This window comes from Triticum aestivum, chromosome 5B (genome assembly GCF_018294505.1).
Source record: "Triticum aestivum cultivar Chinese Spring chromosome 5B, IWGSC CS RefSeq v2.1, whole genome shotgun sequence".
Taxonomy (NCBI): Eukaryota; Viridiplantae; Streptophyta; class Magnoliopsida; order Poales; family Poaceae; genus Triticum; species Triticum aestivum.
In genome coordinates this window covers 457,648,350-457,662,530 of record NC_057807.1, presented here as the reverse complement: position 1 = coordinate 457,662,530, position 14,181 = coordinate 457,648,350, and the positions used below count along the sequence as shown (strand labels likewise).

Sequence of the window (14,181 nt, the reverse complement as noted above, 5' to 3'; positions counted from 1 at the left end):
CATTAGGCCCCTGGAGCCACTGGTGGTTGGGCCCCGCCCCGGGGCCAATGACAAGTGGGCCCCGCCCAGAGAACATTTTGATAAAATAAAAATAAAAAAATATAAAATAAAAATAATTAGAAAATAATAATAATAATAAATAAATCATGAAATTAATTAATTAACTAATTAATTAACTTAATTATTTCTAATTAAATTAACCAATTAAAATTAATTAACCTAATGATTAATTAACTTAATTAACTACTGTTAATTAGCTAATTAATTAGTATGACAGTGGGGCCCACCCCCTTAATTAATTATGATTAGTTTTATTAATCTGTTAATTAAAATGTGTCACTGACCAGTGGGACCCACTGGTCAGGTTGACCAGTCAACTCTGTTGACTGCTGATGTCAGCATGACATCATGTTGACGTCATAAATCCATTTTTCGAATTAATTAAATAAATAATTAAATTCCAAAATTGTTAAAATCTTTTAAAAATCATATCTTTTAATCCGTAACTCGGATTAAATTTTTTTCAACATGAAAGTTGCTCAGAACGACGAGACGATTCCGGATACGCAGTCCGTTCGTCCGCCACACACCCCTAACCTATCGAACTCGCAACTTTTCCCCTCCGGTTCATCTGTCCGAAAACACGAAACACCGGGAATACTTTCCCGGATGATTCCCCCCTTAACCAGTACCACCTCATACCACGTTAGAGCACGCCTAGCATCGCTTCTTGGCATGTCATGCATCGATATGCATCTGTTTACTTGGTATTCATTGTTCTTCCCCCTCTTCTCTCCGGTAGACTACGAGACCGACGCTGCTGCTGCCCAGTTCATCTACGGAGTTGACGACCCCTCTCTCTTGCCAGAGCAACCAGGCAAGCCCCCCCCTTGATCACCAGATATCGCCTATTCTACTCTATACTGCTTGCATTAGAGTAGTGTAGCATGTTACTGCTTTCCGTTGATCCTATTCTGATGCATAGCCTGACATTGTTGCTACACCTGTTGATACCTTACCTGCCATCCTAAATGCTTAGTATAGGATGCTAGTTTATCATCATTGGCCCTACATTCTTGTCAGTCTGCCTTGCTATACTATCGGGCCGTGATCACCTGGGAGGTGATCACGGGTATATACCATACATACATACATACTATACAGATGGTGACTAAAGTCGGGTCAGCTCGAAGAGTACCCGCGAGTGATTCACGGATTGGGGGCTGAAAGGACCTTTGTCCCGACGGCCCTCTGTGTGGATCTTTGTGGCGGAGCGACAGGGCAGGTTGAGACCGCCTAGGAGAGAGGTGGGCCTGGCCCTGGTCGGCGTCCGCGGTTGCTTCATAATAACACGCTTAACGAGATCTTGGTATTTGATCTGAGTCTGGCTACGAGCCTATACGCACTAACCATCTACGTGGGAGTAGTTATGGGTATCCCGACGTCGTGGTATCAGCCGAAGCACTTCAGACGTCAGCGACGGAGCGGCGCGCGCCGGATTGGAACGTAAGCCTGCTCTTGTATTAAGGGGGCTAGTTCTGCTTCCGGCCGCCCTCGCAACGTGCAGGTGTGCTATGGGCGATGGGCCCAGACCCCTGTGCGCTTAGGTTTAGACCGGCGTGCTGGCCTCTCTGTTTTGCCTAGGTGGGGCTGCGACGTGTTGATCTTCCGAGGCCGGGCATGACCCAGGAAAGTGTGTCCGGCCAAATGGGATCGAGCGTGTTGGGTTATGTGGTGCACCCCTGCAGGGAAGTTAATCTATTCGAATAGCCGTGATCTTCGGTAACAGGACGACTTGGAGTTGTACCTTGACCTTATGACAACTAGAACCGGATACTTAATAAAACACACCCTTCCAAGTGCCAGATACAACCGGTGGTCGCTCTACCTCAGGGATATGAGGAGGGGATCGCCGGGTAGGATTATGCTATGAGATGCTATTTGGAGATGCTACTTGGAGATGCTACTTGGAGGACTTCAATCTACTCTCTTCTACTTGATGCAAGACGGTGGCTGCGAGAAGCGTAGTCTTCGACAGGATTAGTTATCCCCCTCTTATTCTGGCATTCTGCAGTTCAGTCCACTGATATGGCCTCCCTACACATATACCCATGCATATGTAGTGTAGTTCCCTGCTTGCGAGTACTTTGGATGAGTACTCACGGTTGCTTTCTCCCCCCTTTTTCCCCTTTCCTTTCTTTCTGGTTGTCGCAACCAGATGCTGGAGTACAGGAGCCAGACGCCACCGTCGACGACGACCCCTACTACACTGGAGGTGCCTACTACTACGTGCTGCCCGCTGATGACGTCCAGGAGTAGTTAGGAGGATCCCAGGCAGGAGGCCTGCGCCTCTTTCGATCTGTATCCCAGTTTGTGCTAGCCTTCTTAAGGCAAACTTGTTTAACTTATGTCTGTACTCAGATATTGTTGCTTCCGCTGACTCGTCTATGATCGAGCACTTGTATTCGAGCCCTCGAGGCCCCTGGCTTGTATTATGATGCTTGTATGACTTATTTTATTTGTAGAGTTGTGTTGTGATATCTTCCCGTGAGTCCCTGATCTTGATCGTACACATTTGTGTGCATGATTAGTGTACGATTGAATCGGGGGCGTCACACAAGCCCATGGAGACGGGGTGATGGGCGACGTGCGGATGAAAATCTTTCACTGCTTCTGCCGGTCCGGCGATGATGGCACCCGTGATGTCATTTCCCGCTTTGGAGGCGTCGCCGACTGTGTTCGCCATTTCCTTCGTGCTCCTGGAGTTGGTGGATGTCTTCGGGCGAAGGCCTCGATTCGATGTTTGGATTGGCATGATGGCGGCGTCCTCGACGTCGCTCCTCTATTGGGAGCATTGTGTTTGGAGACAAGGCTGGCCCCTCGTTGCTCTCCTTCGGTGTCCGCCACGGTCCTGTTTTTGATCATCAGTGGCGCTATGTATGTTCACCGCCGGTGCATCCAAGACGGTGCCTTTTCGGAGCGGATCGCGTCCTGCCATTCATCTTTCACTTTCTATCAGGCGATAAGGATGGATGGTGCGTCAACAAGAGAAACTCTGTGGAAGTTGTTGGTCTTCGGTGCTTTGTGTCAGTTCAGGATAGGCTCTTTTGAGTTGTAGCTTGCTGGGTGTTGTTGTTTGTCTTCGGGTTTGTCAGTTGTGGTGCCTATGCTACGCTCATTGTTCGCATCGAGTGTTTGCTTTCTTGTAACTGTAAATTCTTCCTTTTATAAAGATATGATACGTCTATGCGTACTTTTGAAAATTTTAATAATTTTGGTCATGTTCCTTTTGAGCATTGTGTGTGTGAAACCAGCCGCGTGGCCCACGAGCTAGTTAGCAAGGCGGAGGGTTAACACTCGGGGTGCTTGAACAGAGAATTTGCCGTCTTTCATTCGTATCCTTATTTGTTCGCGAGTGGCGACCCCCAAAGTTCTTGGGAAAGTTGTGGTCTAGACTTTGTTGAGAAGAGGGGGGAAGCGGCAGGGCGTATCATCACCATCCGCGTCCTCAAGAAACCCGGCCTCCCGGCAGAACTCGACGGTGTCCGTGATCGTCTCCCTCAGTGGCCGGGAGCTCCACCCCAGCTTCTCCAGCTTCCCGGAGGTCATCGGAGCCGGGTGATCCATGTCACGTATGCTCTCCCTGCCAAATACCCAAGGATGGAATTACCCGTTAGCCTCAGCTTACACGCTGCCGAAAACAATACGTATATGATATATCTGCGGGCGATCAGAAGTTCTACTCGGCTATGCAGGGGTACCCAGGGTACATGCTCTTGAGCAGGCCCAGCAGCCCCCGGGCGGTGATGAAGTGGGGCGCGCAGATGTGCCTGCCCGAGGCCTCGGGCGCCTCGTAGAGCAGGAGCAGCGCGTCGGCGACGTCGCGGACGTCGACGATGTGCCACAGCTTGTCCCTCGTCTCGTCAGGGCCTCCTGCACCACCACCAACACACAAGGAATCAAGCAACGGAAACAGAGCATGCGCAGCGCACTGTTACGAGTTTGGTTGGCGGCTGAAACCTTTGAGGAAGTAGATGAGGAACTGGCTGCTCGTGTTGATGGTCGGCTGGAGCAGGGGACCGAACACCAGCGCCGGATTCAGAGTCACCACGCGGAGCCCGGTCTCCCGCCCGTACTCGAGTGCCGCCGCCTCCGCCGCGATCTTAGCAACTGGGTACCAGCTCTGCATATATGCATGGCAAAATGACATAGTCAAGGTTGGAGCCTATAAAAATTTCTGATCATTACAGCGATGGTACAGTTGATTGCCAAGCTGGTTAGTGATTACCTCGTTGCTCCTGCAAAATTCTTTGTCCGACCAGCAGCTCTCATCCCTGATTTTACCTTGGGGCCAGTCTTTGGGGTTGATCTCGACGGCGACCATGGATGAGACGACGACGACTCTCTCAACACTCGCGGCAGAGGCGGCCGTGAGCACATTCGTGGTGCCAGTAACAGCAGGGCCCAACATTTGTAGCTGCACGGTTGTGCATGAAAGGAAGAGATGAAAAACTAGTAGGGAATGATTGATGCATACGGACACTTCTTCAGTTATGAAACTTGCTTGCCTCTGGATCGGCTAGGATTCCCGAAGGAACGGGAGTGGCGACATGGAAAACTCCCTGGCATCCCACGATGGCAGCTGCCATTGCGTCGTAATCAAGGAGGTCAGCCTTGAAGAGCCTGAGGTTCTCGGAAGCGTTCTCTAACCGCCTCAGATGGCCGGTCTTCTCCTCGCCTGAAACAGGATCAGAAGTCACTCGCTGGCCGGTTATGAGTTATGACACGCTGACACGGCCGGGCACGTACGTACCGAGGTGGCGGACGGTGCCGTGGACGGCGTAGCCGCGGGAGAGGAGGAGCTTCACGAGCCACGACGCGATGTACCCGCCGGCGCCGGTGACGCACACCGTCTTCCCGCTCCCGCCATTTCCCTCTGCAAGCGTCGGCATGGTGCGCTCCGTCTGCCAAGCTCCGGTCTGCGTCTGTTCTTGCCGGCACGGCCGGCCTTAAGTAGAGGCAGCTCCCCTCACACGAGAGTGGATGCAGGTGCAGCTCCCCTCGCAGAAAACGAGAGTAGAAGATGGCAGGACCAGTGGTCCAGCGCCCGGACACCAAGTTGGCCAACTAGCCTCAGCCTGTTTGCCTCCATGGATGTAGCTATAGGCCTATAGCTTCCTAGATGCAGACCCGTCCACTGCTGGTCCCAGCAAGACGCCAGGGCGCACTGGAGCCGGACAGGTTCACCTTCGGGCTTGAGCACGTTCGTCATGACAGTAACAGCAGGCCCCAACACTTGCTGATGCATGCATGGTTACAACTTTCACCGTCATGGTTTTTTTTTAATTACAAAAAAAAAGTTAGTTCTTTTCTTAGGTGAACCATGGATTTTATTCAAAGTTCAAAACGTCCCGAATACAAGCGGGTAAAATCCCTAACTTCTGCAACGTTGGCTAAGTTGATGTCTGGTGTTAATTGCGGCTGTCTGGGGGTGAGATTTAGGCAGGATCTTTGTTGCCGCAAGAAAGCAAGGAATTTAAAGAACGAAACAGAGGCCTGCCTCGGGAAGACCCGTTCAATGTCATTTTATTACGTGTCGTCCATAAGCTCTTTGTTTCCTCTGCTTCTGGTTTCAGGAAGAGGGCGTCTCAAAGTGCTGGCGGTGGCTCCTCCGACGTGGCAGCGGGTTAGAGGACCGCCAACAAGAGTTCCAGGAACCATGGCGCTGACTACGGTTCTGGCCACTCCTCCTGTGCAGATGGGAGGCATTGGTTGCCCGAATGTGCTTCGCATTGGCCACTACCCAAGATGCCACCATCGGGTTTTCGATACGGGTTGCTCCACCGGCTTTGTGTCGGTATGGCAAGGACAAGCTAGTGGTGTCTTCGGACGAGGAAGACAATCCAATCGTCATCGACATGGATGTGGCTATGCGCGCAGTGGAGGGGAAGCTAGTGGTGGGGCATGCGCTCTCCCCATACCCAAAAGACCATGAGGCCATTGTCAACGCACCGAGAAGCCCGTGGCGTCTTCGAAGACAGGTTGTGTCGTAGCCTGTCACCAGCAATGATGGCCGCTTCGTCATCACATTCATACAGGAGACGGACCGACAACAGGTGCTTCAGGTTGGTCCGTGGTACTATAGGAACAACGATGTGATTTTTGCGGACTATGACGGCAAGGTTAACCACACAGATGTGTGCTTCAACTCCTTTAAAATTTTGGCGCAAATCTGGGGCTCCCGGTCTTCCTCAAGACGGAGCAAATGGGGTGGATCCTCCAAAATAAGCTCGACATCGTGGTCGCGGTGTCACAGCGCAACAAAAAGATCGTCGATAAGCTCCTCCGCAACTGCGTTGAGCACTCGGTGGACAAACCTATGAGGAACTCCATCAACACAACATTGGCTAGTAGCAAGAAGATCAACTATCCCGTCAAGTATGAAAATTGCCTTACTTTTGTTTTTGATGTGTCTTTGTGGGGCATAAGACTACAGAAGTATTGTAGCACAGTCCAGAAGGCGTCCTTCTCCACCGACATAAGGGCGCCACCATATTGGAGCACAGTCCAGAGGCACATCGAAACGGCTGCAACTTGGGCGGTAGGGGGGTTGTTGGCCAGATTCATGTCTACCACTAGATTTACAACTGCAAGTGTTGTAACCTGATTGCAACTGCATTCCCCTCAATGCGACTACAACTAGGGTTAGTAAGTTTTTTTGGTCGGGCAGTTGCATGTCACCACTAGAGTTGCAACTAGAAGCGTTGTAACCCCGATTGCAATTGGAGAACCCCAAACACCACGTGCAACTAGGCCTGTATGGGGTTGTTGGTCAGTTCTATGTCCTGTTGGAGAACGTAGTAATTTCAAAAAAAAATCCTACGCACACGCAAGATCATGGTGATGCATAGCAACGAGAGGGGAGAGTGTTGTCCACGTACCCTTGTAGACCGAAAGCGAAAGCGTTATGACAATGCGGTTGATGTAGTCGTACGTCTTCACGATCCGAGCGATCCAAGTACCGAACGTACGGCACCTCCGTGTTCAGCACACGTTCAGCTCGATGACGTTCCCCGGACTCCGATCCAGCAGGGTGTCGGGGATGAGTTCCGTCAGCACGACGGCGTGGTGACGATGATGATGTTCTACCGGCGCAGGTGAAAGGACATGTGGTGCCCCCATGTGTGGTTTTGGTAATTGATGACATTCTCTATGGACTAATGGTTGCATCGAGTTATATTTGAAGGATGTTTCCATAGGCATTTCTTGAAGTCCATGTGTTGGTTTCAAGGAGTTTATGGGTTGACCAAGGTGCTATTAAGGAATTATCCAAAGATTGGTCATGTAAGTGTTGAGCTTATTGCAAGCATGTCTTGAAGAAGAAGATTGTGTGATCATTCATATTTACCTTCAATACATCATCCAAATGAAGAGAGTTGGAAAGATTCAAGGTTGATCAAGACTAAGTCAAGAGTGAATCAAGTTGATCAACTCACAAAGCATAGAAGATGTACCGAGTGGGACCAAGTGTTCCCATGATATGGTAAGCATTGTCCATTACGCTTTGTGTACTAACCCATGGTCTACGTGAGAGTTCTTTGTGGGGTTAGGTATGTTTCCATGGTCTTGCGTCAAGAGGAAGATCCCATACAACCCATGGAGGATGACATCAAGTGGTGATCGTCATCAAGTTTGCAGTGTGCAAGTTCAAGTGGAGCAACACAAAGAGTGGCTCACCCATAATGGAGTATGGGGGAGCAATCAAGTTTGAATCTTGCCATCCATTGTGGTGTCAATGGACTTGTGAAGATGTGCCGAAGAGTCGCTCACCCATAGTGGACTATGGGGGAGCAATCATCTAGTCTTCATCGAGCCAATGCAATCAAGAAAGGTGGTCCAACTTGAGGGAGTCAAGATCGTCATCATCTAGCTCAAGTGGACCATGTGCAAGGCAAAGGTTTGCCCTTGATAGGTTTTCTATTTTACCGGTCTCATGGTGGTAGTTGGGAGACCAGGTTATAGGATCGATAGCCGTACTATCAAGGGGGGCTCTCAAGTGAGTAGCTTGATCGTATCGTTCGTCGAGAGCTCAAACCATTGCATCCTTGCATCATGTTTCTTGGTTCTTGTTTGATTCTCTTTGTGAGTCTTAGAGCTTATGGTCATCTTTATGACAAGCTTGAGTTCATCGAAAACGGAGTTTGCATGCGTCTTCTATGATGTTTTCGGTGTTGGAGGTTTTACCGGTCTTCTCCGAGGAAGGGTTCTCACCATTTTCTTTTGGGCCTTTTCTCATTTGCTTATTATTGGTATTTCTTTCAAGATTGTGTTAGCTCTTGTCGCTAGCTTTCCAACAAACTTGGTTTCATCGAATTCGGAGTCCGTTTGCAAAAGTTGTGGCTGTTTTGGTGAAGGCTGCAGCGGTACTACCGCGACTAGAGCGGATGTAATTTTTTACTACCGCTCTAGAGCGGTACTACCGCGGCTCCTGAGCGGTACTACCGCTCCAGAGCAGTACTACCGTGGCTCCTAAGCGGTAGTACCGCCCCGGACCAAAAACTCGTGTTTTCTCTCTCGTTTGGGCTGTTTTGAGCGTGCTAAGCGGTAGTACCGCTCCTCCAAGCGGTAGTACCGCTTGTGCACGACCTGAGCACATAACGGTTGGATTCGGGAGGTCCTATAAAAGGGGGTCTTCTTCCCCATTGAACCTTATCCTTTGAGCTCGTGTTCTTCCCCCATTGTTGACCTTCTTCGAGCTTGCTAACTCTCAATCCCTCCATGGATTCTTGCTAGTTTTTGAGGGAAAAGAGAGAGGAGATCTAGATCCACATTTCCACCAATCACTTTCTCCTCTATGTGAGGGGAACCCCTTGGATCTTGATCTTGGAGTTCTTGGTGTTCTCCTTCTTGTTCTTCCTCTCATTTTCCTCCCTAGCATTAGTTGCTTCGGTGGGATTTGAGAGAGAAGGACTTGGGCACTCCGTGTGCCCTTGCCATTGCATTTGGTGCATCGGTTTGAGTTCTCCACGGTGATACGTGGAAGTGAAGTTTGAGAAGCTTATTACTCTTGGGTGCTTGGTGCCCTTGAGCTTGTTCCTCTTGGGTGCTTGGGCGCCCTAGACGGTTGGTGGTGTTCGGAGCTCAATCATTGTGGTGTAAAGCTCCGGGCAAGCGTCGGGGTCTCCAATTAGGTTGTGGAGATCGCCCCGAGCATCTTGACGGGTTCCGGTGACCGCCCCCAAGGGTTGCCAAAGTGTACGGGTTCGGTGACCGCCCCCAAGGGTTGCCATTTGTACGGGTTCGGTGACCGCCCTCAAGGGTCCCTTAGTGGAATCACGGCATCTTGCATTGTGCGAGGGCGTGAGGAGATTACGGTGGCCCTAGTGGCTTCTTGGGGAGCATTGTGCCTCCACACCGCTCCAAACGGAGATTAGCATCCGCAAGGGTGTGAACTTCGGGATACATCGTCGTCTCCGCGTGCCTCGGTTATCTCTTACCCGAGCCCTTTACTTATGCACTTTACTTTGTGATAGCCATATTGTTCTTTGTCATATATCTTGCTATCACATAGTTGCTTATCTTGCTTAGCATAAGTTGTTGGTGCACATAGGTGAGCCTAGTTGTTTTAGGTTTTGTGCTTGACAAATTAACCGTTAGGTTTATTCCGCATTTGTTCAAGCCTAAACCGTAATTATTTTAAAGCGCCTATTCACCCCCCCCCTCTAGGCGACATCCTCGATCTTTCAATTGGTATCAGAGCCTCGTCTCTCTTTGTTGGGCTTAACCGCCTAGAGAGTAAAGATGTCGACTAGAGGATTAGGATTCTCTGACACTCTTAGTTTCGATGGCACAAATTTTGATGTTTGGGTAATTCGCATGCTTAATCTCTTTAGGGTCATGGACCCAAATTTAGAGCGAATTGTAGATATGGGTTTTTCTCCTCCAAAGGATCCCCAAAGATTATCTTTAGAGGATGAGAAAAACTCTTATCTCAATGCTCAAGCCTCTAATGTGCTTTTCGATGCTTTGAGCAATGTAGTTATATTTCAACTCATGTCGTTCCGGGATGCTCATGAGTTATGGACAAAGCTTCAAGATAAATATGGTGTGTCCAAGATTTGTGGGGATGGTTGTTCTCCCTCCACCTCCGGTCATATAGTCTTCTCAACTTCTTCTACTTCACCTACATGTGGTTTGCCACAAGGTAATGATATGGTGAGTAGTGTTGGTCATTGCAATGATGATAGTATGCTTATTGTGGATGATCCTTCATCACTATATTATTGCAATGCTCCCTCTTTGGGCTTTAACACTTCGAGCACTCCAAATGTTTCACATGCTTGTGTTGATAGTCCTTGCATATCATGTAGAAATTGCTTGACTAAATATCATGATGATATGCTTGCTATGTCTTGTTGCCATGATAAAAATGCATCTATTTCCTCGAATTGTTGTGCTAACAATGTAGAGGAAACCGAACACTCCATGGAACAAGATGTGGTGTTTAATGGTGCCTCAAGGGATCCTACATCATCATCTATTGCGTTTTGCCTTATGGCTAAGGCGTCAAAGGTATCTCCTACTTTGTACCCCAATATGTCTCTTTATGATGATGTTGATGCTAATGATGATGAGGATAATGATGAAGAGAATGATAATGTTGCCTCCTTAAAAATTAAGGGGGAAATGGTTTTTAAAGCTCTTCATAAAAATAAAATTGCTCGTTCCAACTTCATGGAAATTATGTCCATTGCTATTGAGAGCAAGAAATATATTGATGAGTTGGAATCTCGTCTTGAGGAGCATGAGGTCACCATTGATAAAATGGAAGGTCATGGGCGTGATTACGCTAATGAGATTGCGGACCTCTCTCAAGCTCTTGAACTTGAACAAACCACCAAGGAATCTCTTGAGGAGACTTTTGCTCTAGAATTGTCTAGAGTGAAGGAATCTACTGATAGAGCCCTTGAGGTGGCCAATGTTTTTGAAACTAAAAATGCTAAGCTTGAAGTTGCTCATGCTAGACTCCTTGAGGATTTTGAGCACCTCGAAAATGGCTCAAGGGTCATCAAGGGTGAGCTCATCAAACTCACCGAGTCTCATGCTCAACTTGAAGCTTCTTATTTAAAAGAGCATGCCAAGTTGCCTTCTCCTCTTGTTGTTAATGATGATGCTTGTGCTACTAATTCTATTACTTGTGAAGCATCCATTTTGAAGGAGAATGTTGAGCTACGGGCTCAACTTGAGGTGCTATCTTGCAATTATGGGAAATTGGAAGAAAGTCATGAAAAGCTCTCAAGCTCTCATGATGATCTTCTAGTATCCCATAGTGTGCTAAAGATAGCTCATGAGGCCATGATTGCTAAGGTAACATCTAGTGAGCCTCATGTGGATACTAGCACTACTTCTAGTCAAAATAGTATATTGCCATGTGCTAGTCCTTGTAATTCATCTACTCACAATGTTGGTACATCTTGTGATGAATTGCTTTCCTTGCCTTGTTGCTCTAACGATGAAGCTTATACTTCCTCTAGTACTTGTGTTGAGACTAACCATGTAGAGGAAATCAAAGAGCTCAAGGCCCAAGTCACTTCTTTGAAGAAAGACTTGAAAAAGTGTCATGAAGGGAAATCCGCACTCAACAATATCTTGAGTGTGCAAAAATCCCCCAATGACAAAGGTGGACTTGGATTCAACTCCAATAAGAAGAAGAAGTCCAACATGAATAAAAAGAAGGGCCAAGAACAAGTCAAGAATTCGGCCAAGATTGTTTGCTTCAAGTGCAAAGTAGAAGGGCATCATGTTAGATCTTGCCCATTGAATAAGAAGGCCATTAGTGTCAAGCAACAAGGGAAGAGGGCACAAGTTCAATCTCATGCTCAACCTCAAGTTGAAGAAAGGCCACTTCCCAAGAAGACTCAAGCTAATGCTTCTCTTGTGGAAAAATCAAGTGAGAAGAAAGTGAAGAGACGTTGCTACTTATGTCATGAGAAAGGTCACGTCGCTTCTTCATGCACTAGTGGTAACTTATCCAACCCAATTATTATTGATGATATCTATTCTCTTGGGAAGGATAAGGTTGGCAATGTGTTTGCCAAGTTTGTTGGTACTCAAAGTGGTGTCAAGAAAAGAACCATTTGGGTAGCCAAGCCTATTGTGACTAACCTCTTAGGACCCAACTTGGTTGGGGACCAACAAGCTCAAACTTGATCAATAGGTGTTTTTGGAGGGAATTGGAGACTTGGCTACATTATGAAGAATTAAGGGGACTTCATCATTCTTTTTGTCACAAGCCAAGTTAATTGGATTATCAAGTTTCTATCTTATATCCAATGTGCCTCCTTGCGGTAACTTGTACTTAAATTGTTTACTTTGAAAGTTAGTTGCCCCTTGCATGTTTTGGTTTTGTTCCTTGCATGTGTTTGTATATGTTGCGCTTCCAACTTGCTTATGTATGTTGGTGTGCACTTCATGTACGTGTGAGTTGTGTGTTGAGCCTTTGTGCATCTTCTTTGTATCTTAGTTGGCTCTTGTGAGAGATTAATGGAATATCCCATTATTGGGGAGTGATGTGCTTTGTGCACCTCACACTCCTATAAGTGTGTGTACATGAGGAATACCATCTAGTATTGATATTACAAGATTATCTAGTCACTATGTGGTATGTCTTCTCATGAGAAATTCAAATTCTAAATTGTCCATTAATTATCTCTTGTTGGATCCTCTTATTGCCTCTTGTTAAGTTTTCTTCATTGGTATCACATTATGGGGGAGTAATATGCTATGTATATTACTAGCCTAGAAAATGTGTACATTTGAGATATTGTCACCTAGTGTTGATATTGTAGATTATCTTGTTCCTAGGTGGCATGTTAGCTCTACAAGTTGCAATCTGCTTGTGTGTGGTGTGAAGATGATGTTGGATATCCTTGCTATCTACCACCGGGAATTCTTTCCATCTACTTCTTGTCTTTTGACAATTGGTAGTCATTTATGTGTGGTAGAATTTATTGATCATCTTTACATTGGCTTTTGTTTTACTTGCCTCTTCTCTTGCCAAGGATTGTGTCAACTCCCGTTGTCTTCCATACCACTTGTGGATCTTGTTTATTTCTTGTTCTTGTCTAGTGTTTTCTAGATATAGTGAAAGCGGTGATCCCACCTTGTGCATTTTGTATTCAAATACAAATCCTATATAATGCACAACTCGTGGGGGAGCTATTCTATTTTCTTCAGAACACTCTTCTTGTGATCCTTATCAAGTGTGTTTTGGTGGAAGGCAAGCCATTTCTTTTTGGTACTTTGTGCCATCATGAAACTTTGTTGAGGGCTTGGTTTGTTTGGAACCATCCTCTCTTTGGGAGTTTGACATCTTTAGTTTAGTGTGTATCAATGGATATCTCATTCCTTGATGTATCTTTAATGATATCTTCCAAGTGATGATTTCTCCATTTAGTATCCTTTTCACTTGGAATTTCTTTGTCTTTTGGTTTCGGGTTTTGAAAGTCTTGAGCATGCATGTTTACTTCATGTATTTCATTTGGCATGCTTTCTTTCTTTGACTCAATATATAGGGGAAACTCCACCTAGTCTCAATTTGGATGAGATGTGCATGAAATTCATTTTCATATCTATATGCACATATTTATGTGGAGTTTGTCCTATGTATTGGTGTTTCTAACTATTTGGTCCCGATGAGTTTGGGTACCGTTTAGTTTGTGTTGTTCTTCTAGGAACATTTGGAGATGCATTGGATGCTCGGCTCACTCACAAGGAAGGTGTTGTCACCATGTGCATATTGGAGTCAAGCTAGGATGATCAATGAACTACTATCTAGCTTCAATTGGTATCTACTACATCCTTCCAATGATATCTCGGTAACAAGTATCTATTCATGCTTTCCTCTCTTGCATTCAACCTTGTGTAGGCTGTATCTTGGCATGATATTCATTTCATATCTTGTGATACTTGTTTCCTTTCTCAAAGCATCCCAACGATGATCTCTGTTGCTAGTTGTGATGCCCTTGATGGATGTGTGTTTGGACTTCATTTATATACAATAAGACCATATCTAGCCAAGTGCTATGCTTTCAAGCAAATATCTTATTGGTATATTTATGACTTCCTTGTGGATATCTTGTTCCTTCGTGGTGTAACTATTTCGGGTGTACATCCTTCTTT

The 14,181-nt window shown here is 46.6% G+C and overlaps 1 protein-coding gene across 1 annotated transcript; it reads right to left on the bottom strand.

The window, feature by feature from the left end:
* Positions 1 to 3,366: 3,366 nt before the first annotated feature.
* Positions 3,367 to 5,121, bottom strand: LOC123112441 (cinnamoyl-CoA reductase 1). Its single transcript, XM_044533418.1, has 6 exons — positions 4,814 to 5,121; positions 4,569 to 4,738; positions 4,289 to 4,477; positions 4,021 to 4,183; positions 3,744 to 3,933; positions 3,367 to 3,643 (listed from the first exon to the last, which is right to left on the bottom strand). The coding sequence occupies exons 1-6, from the start codon at positions 4,950 to 4,952 to the stop codon at positions 3,451 to 3,453; spliced, it is 1,044 nt and encodes a 347-aa protein (XP_044389353.1). The 5' UTR covers positions 4,953 to 5,121; the 3' UTR covers positions 3,367 to 3,450.
* Between the last annotated feature and the right edge of the window lie 9,060 nt (positions 5,122 to 14,181).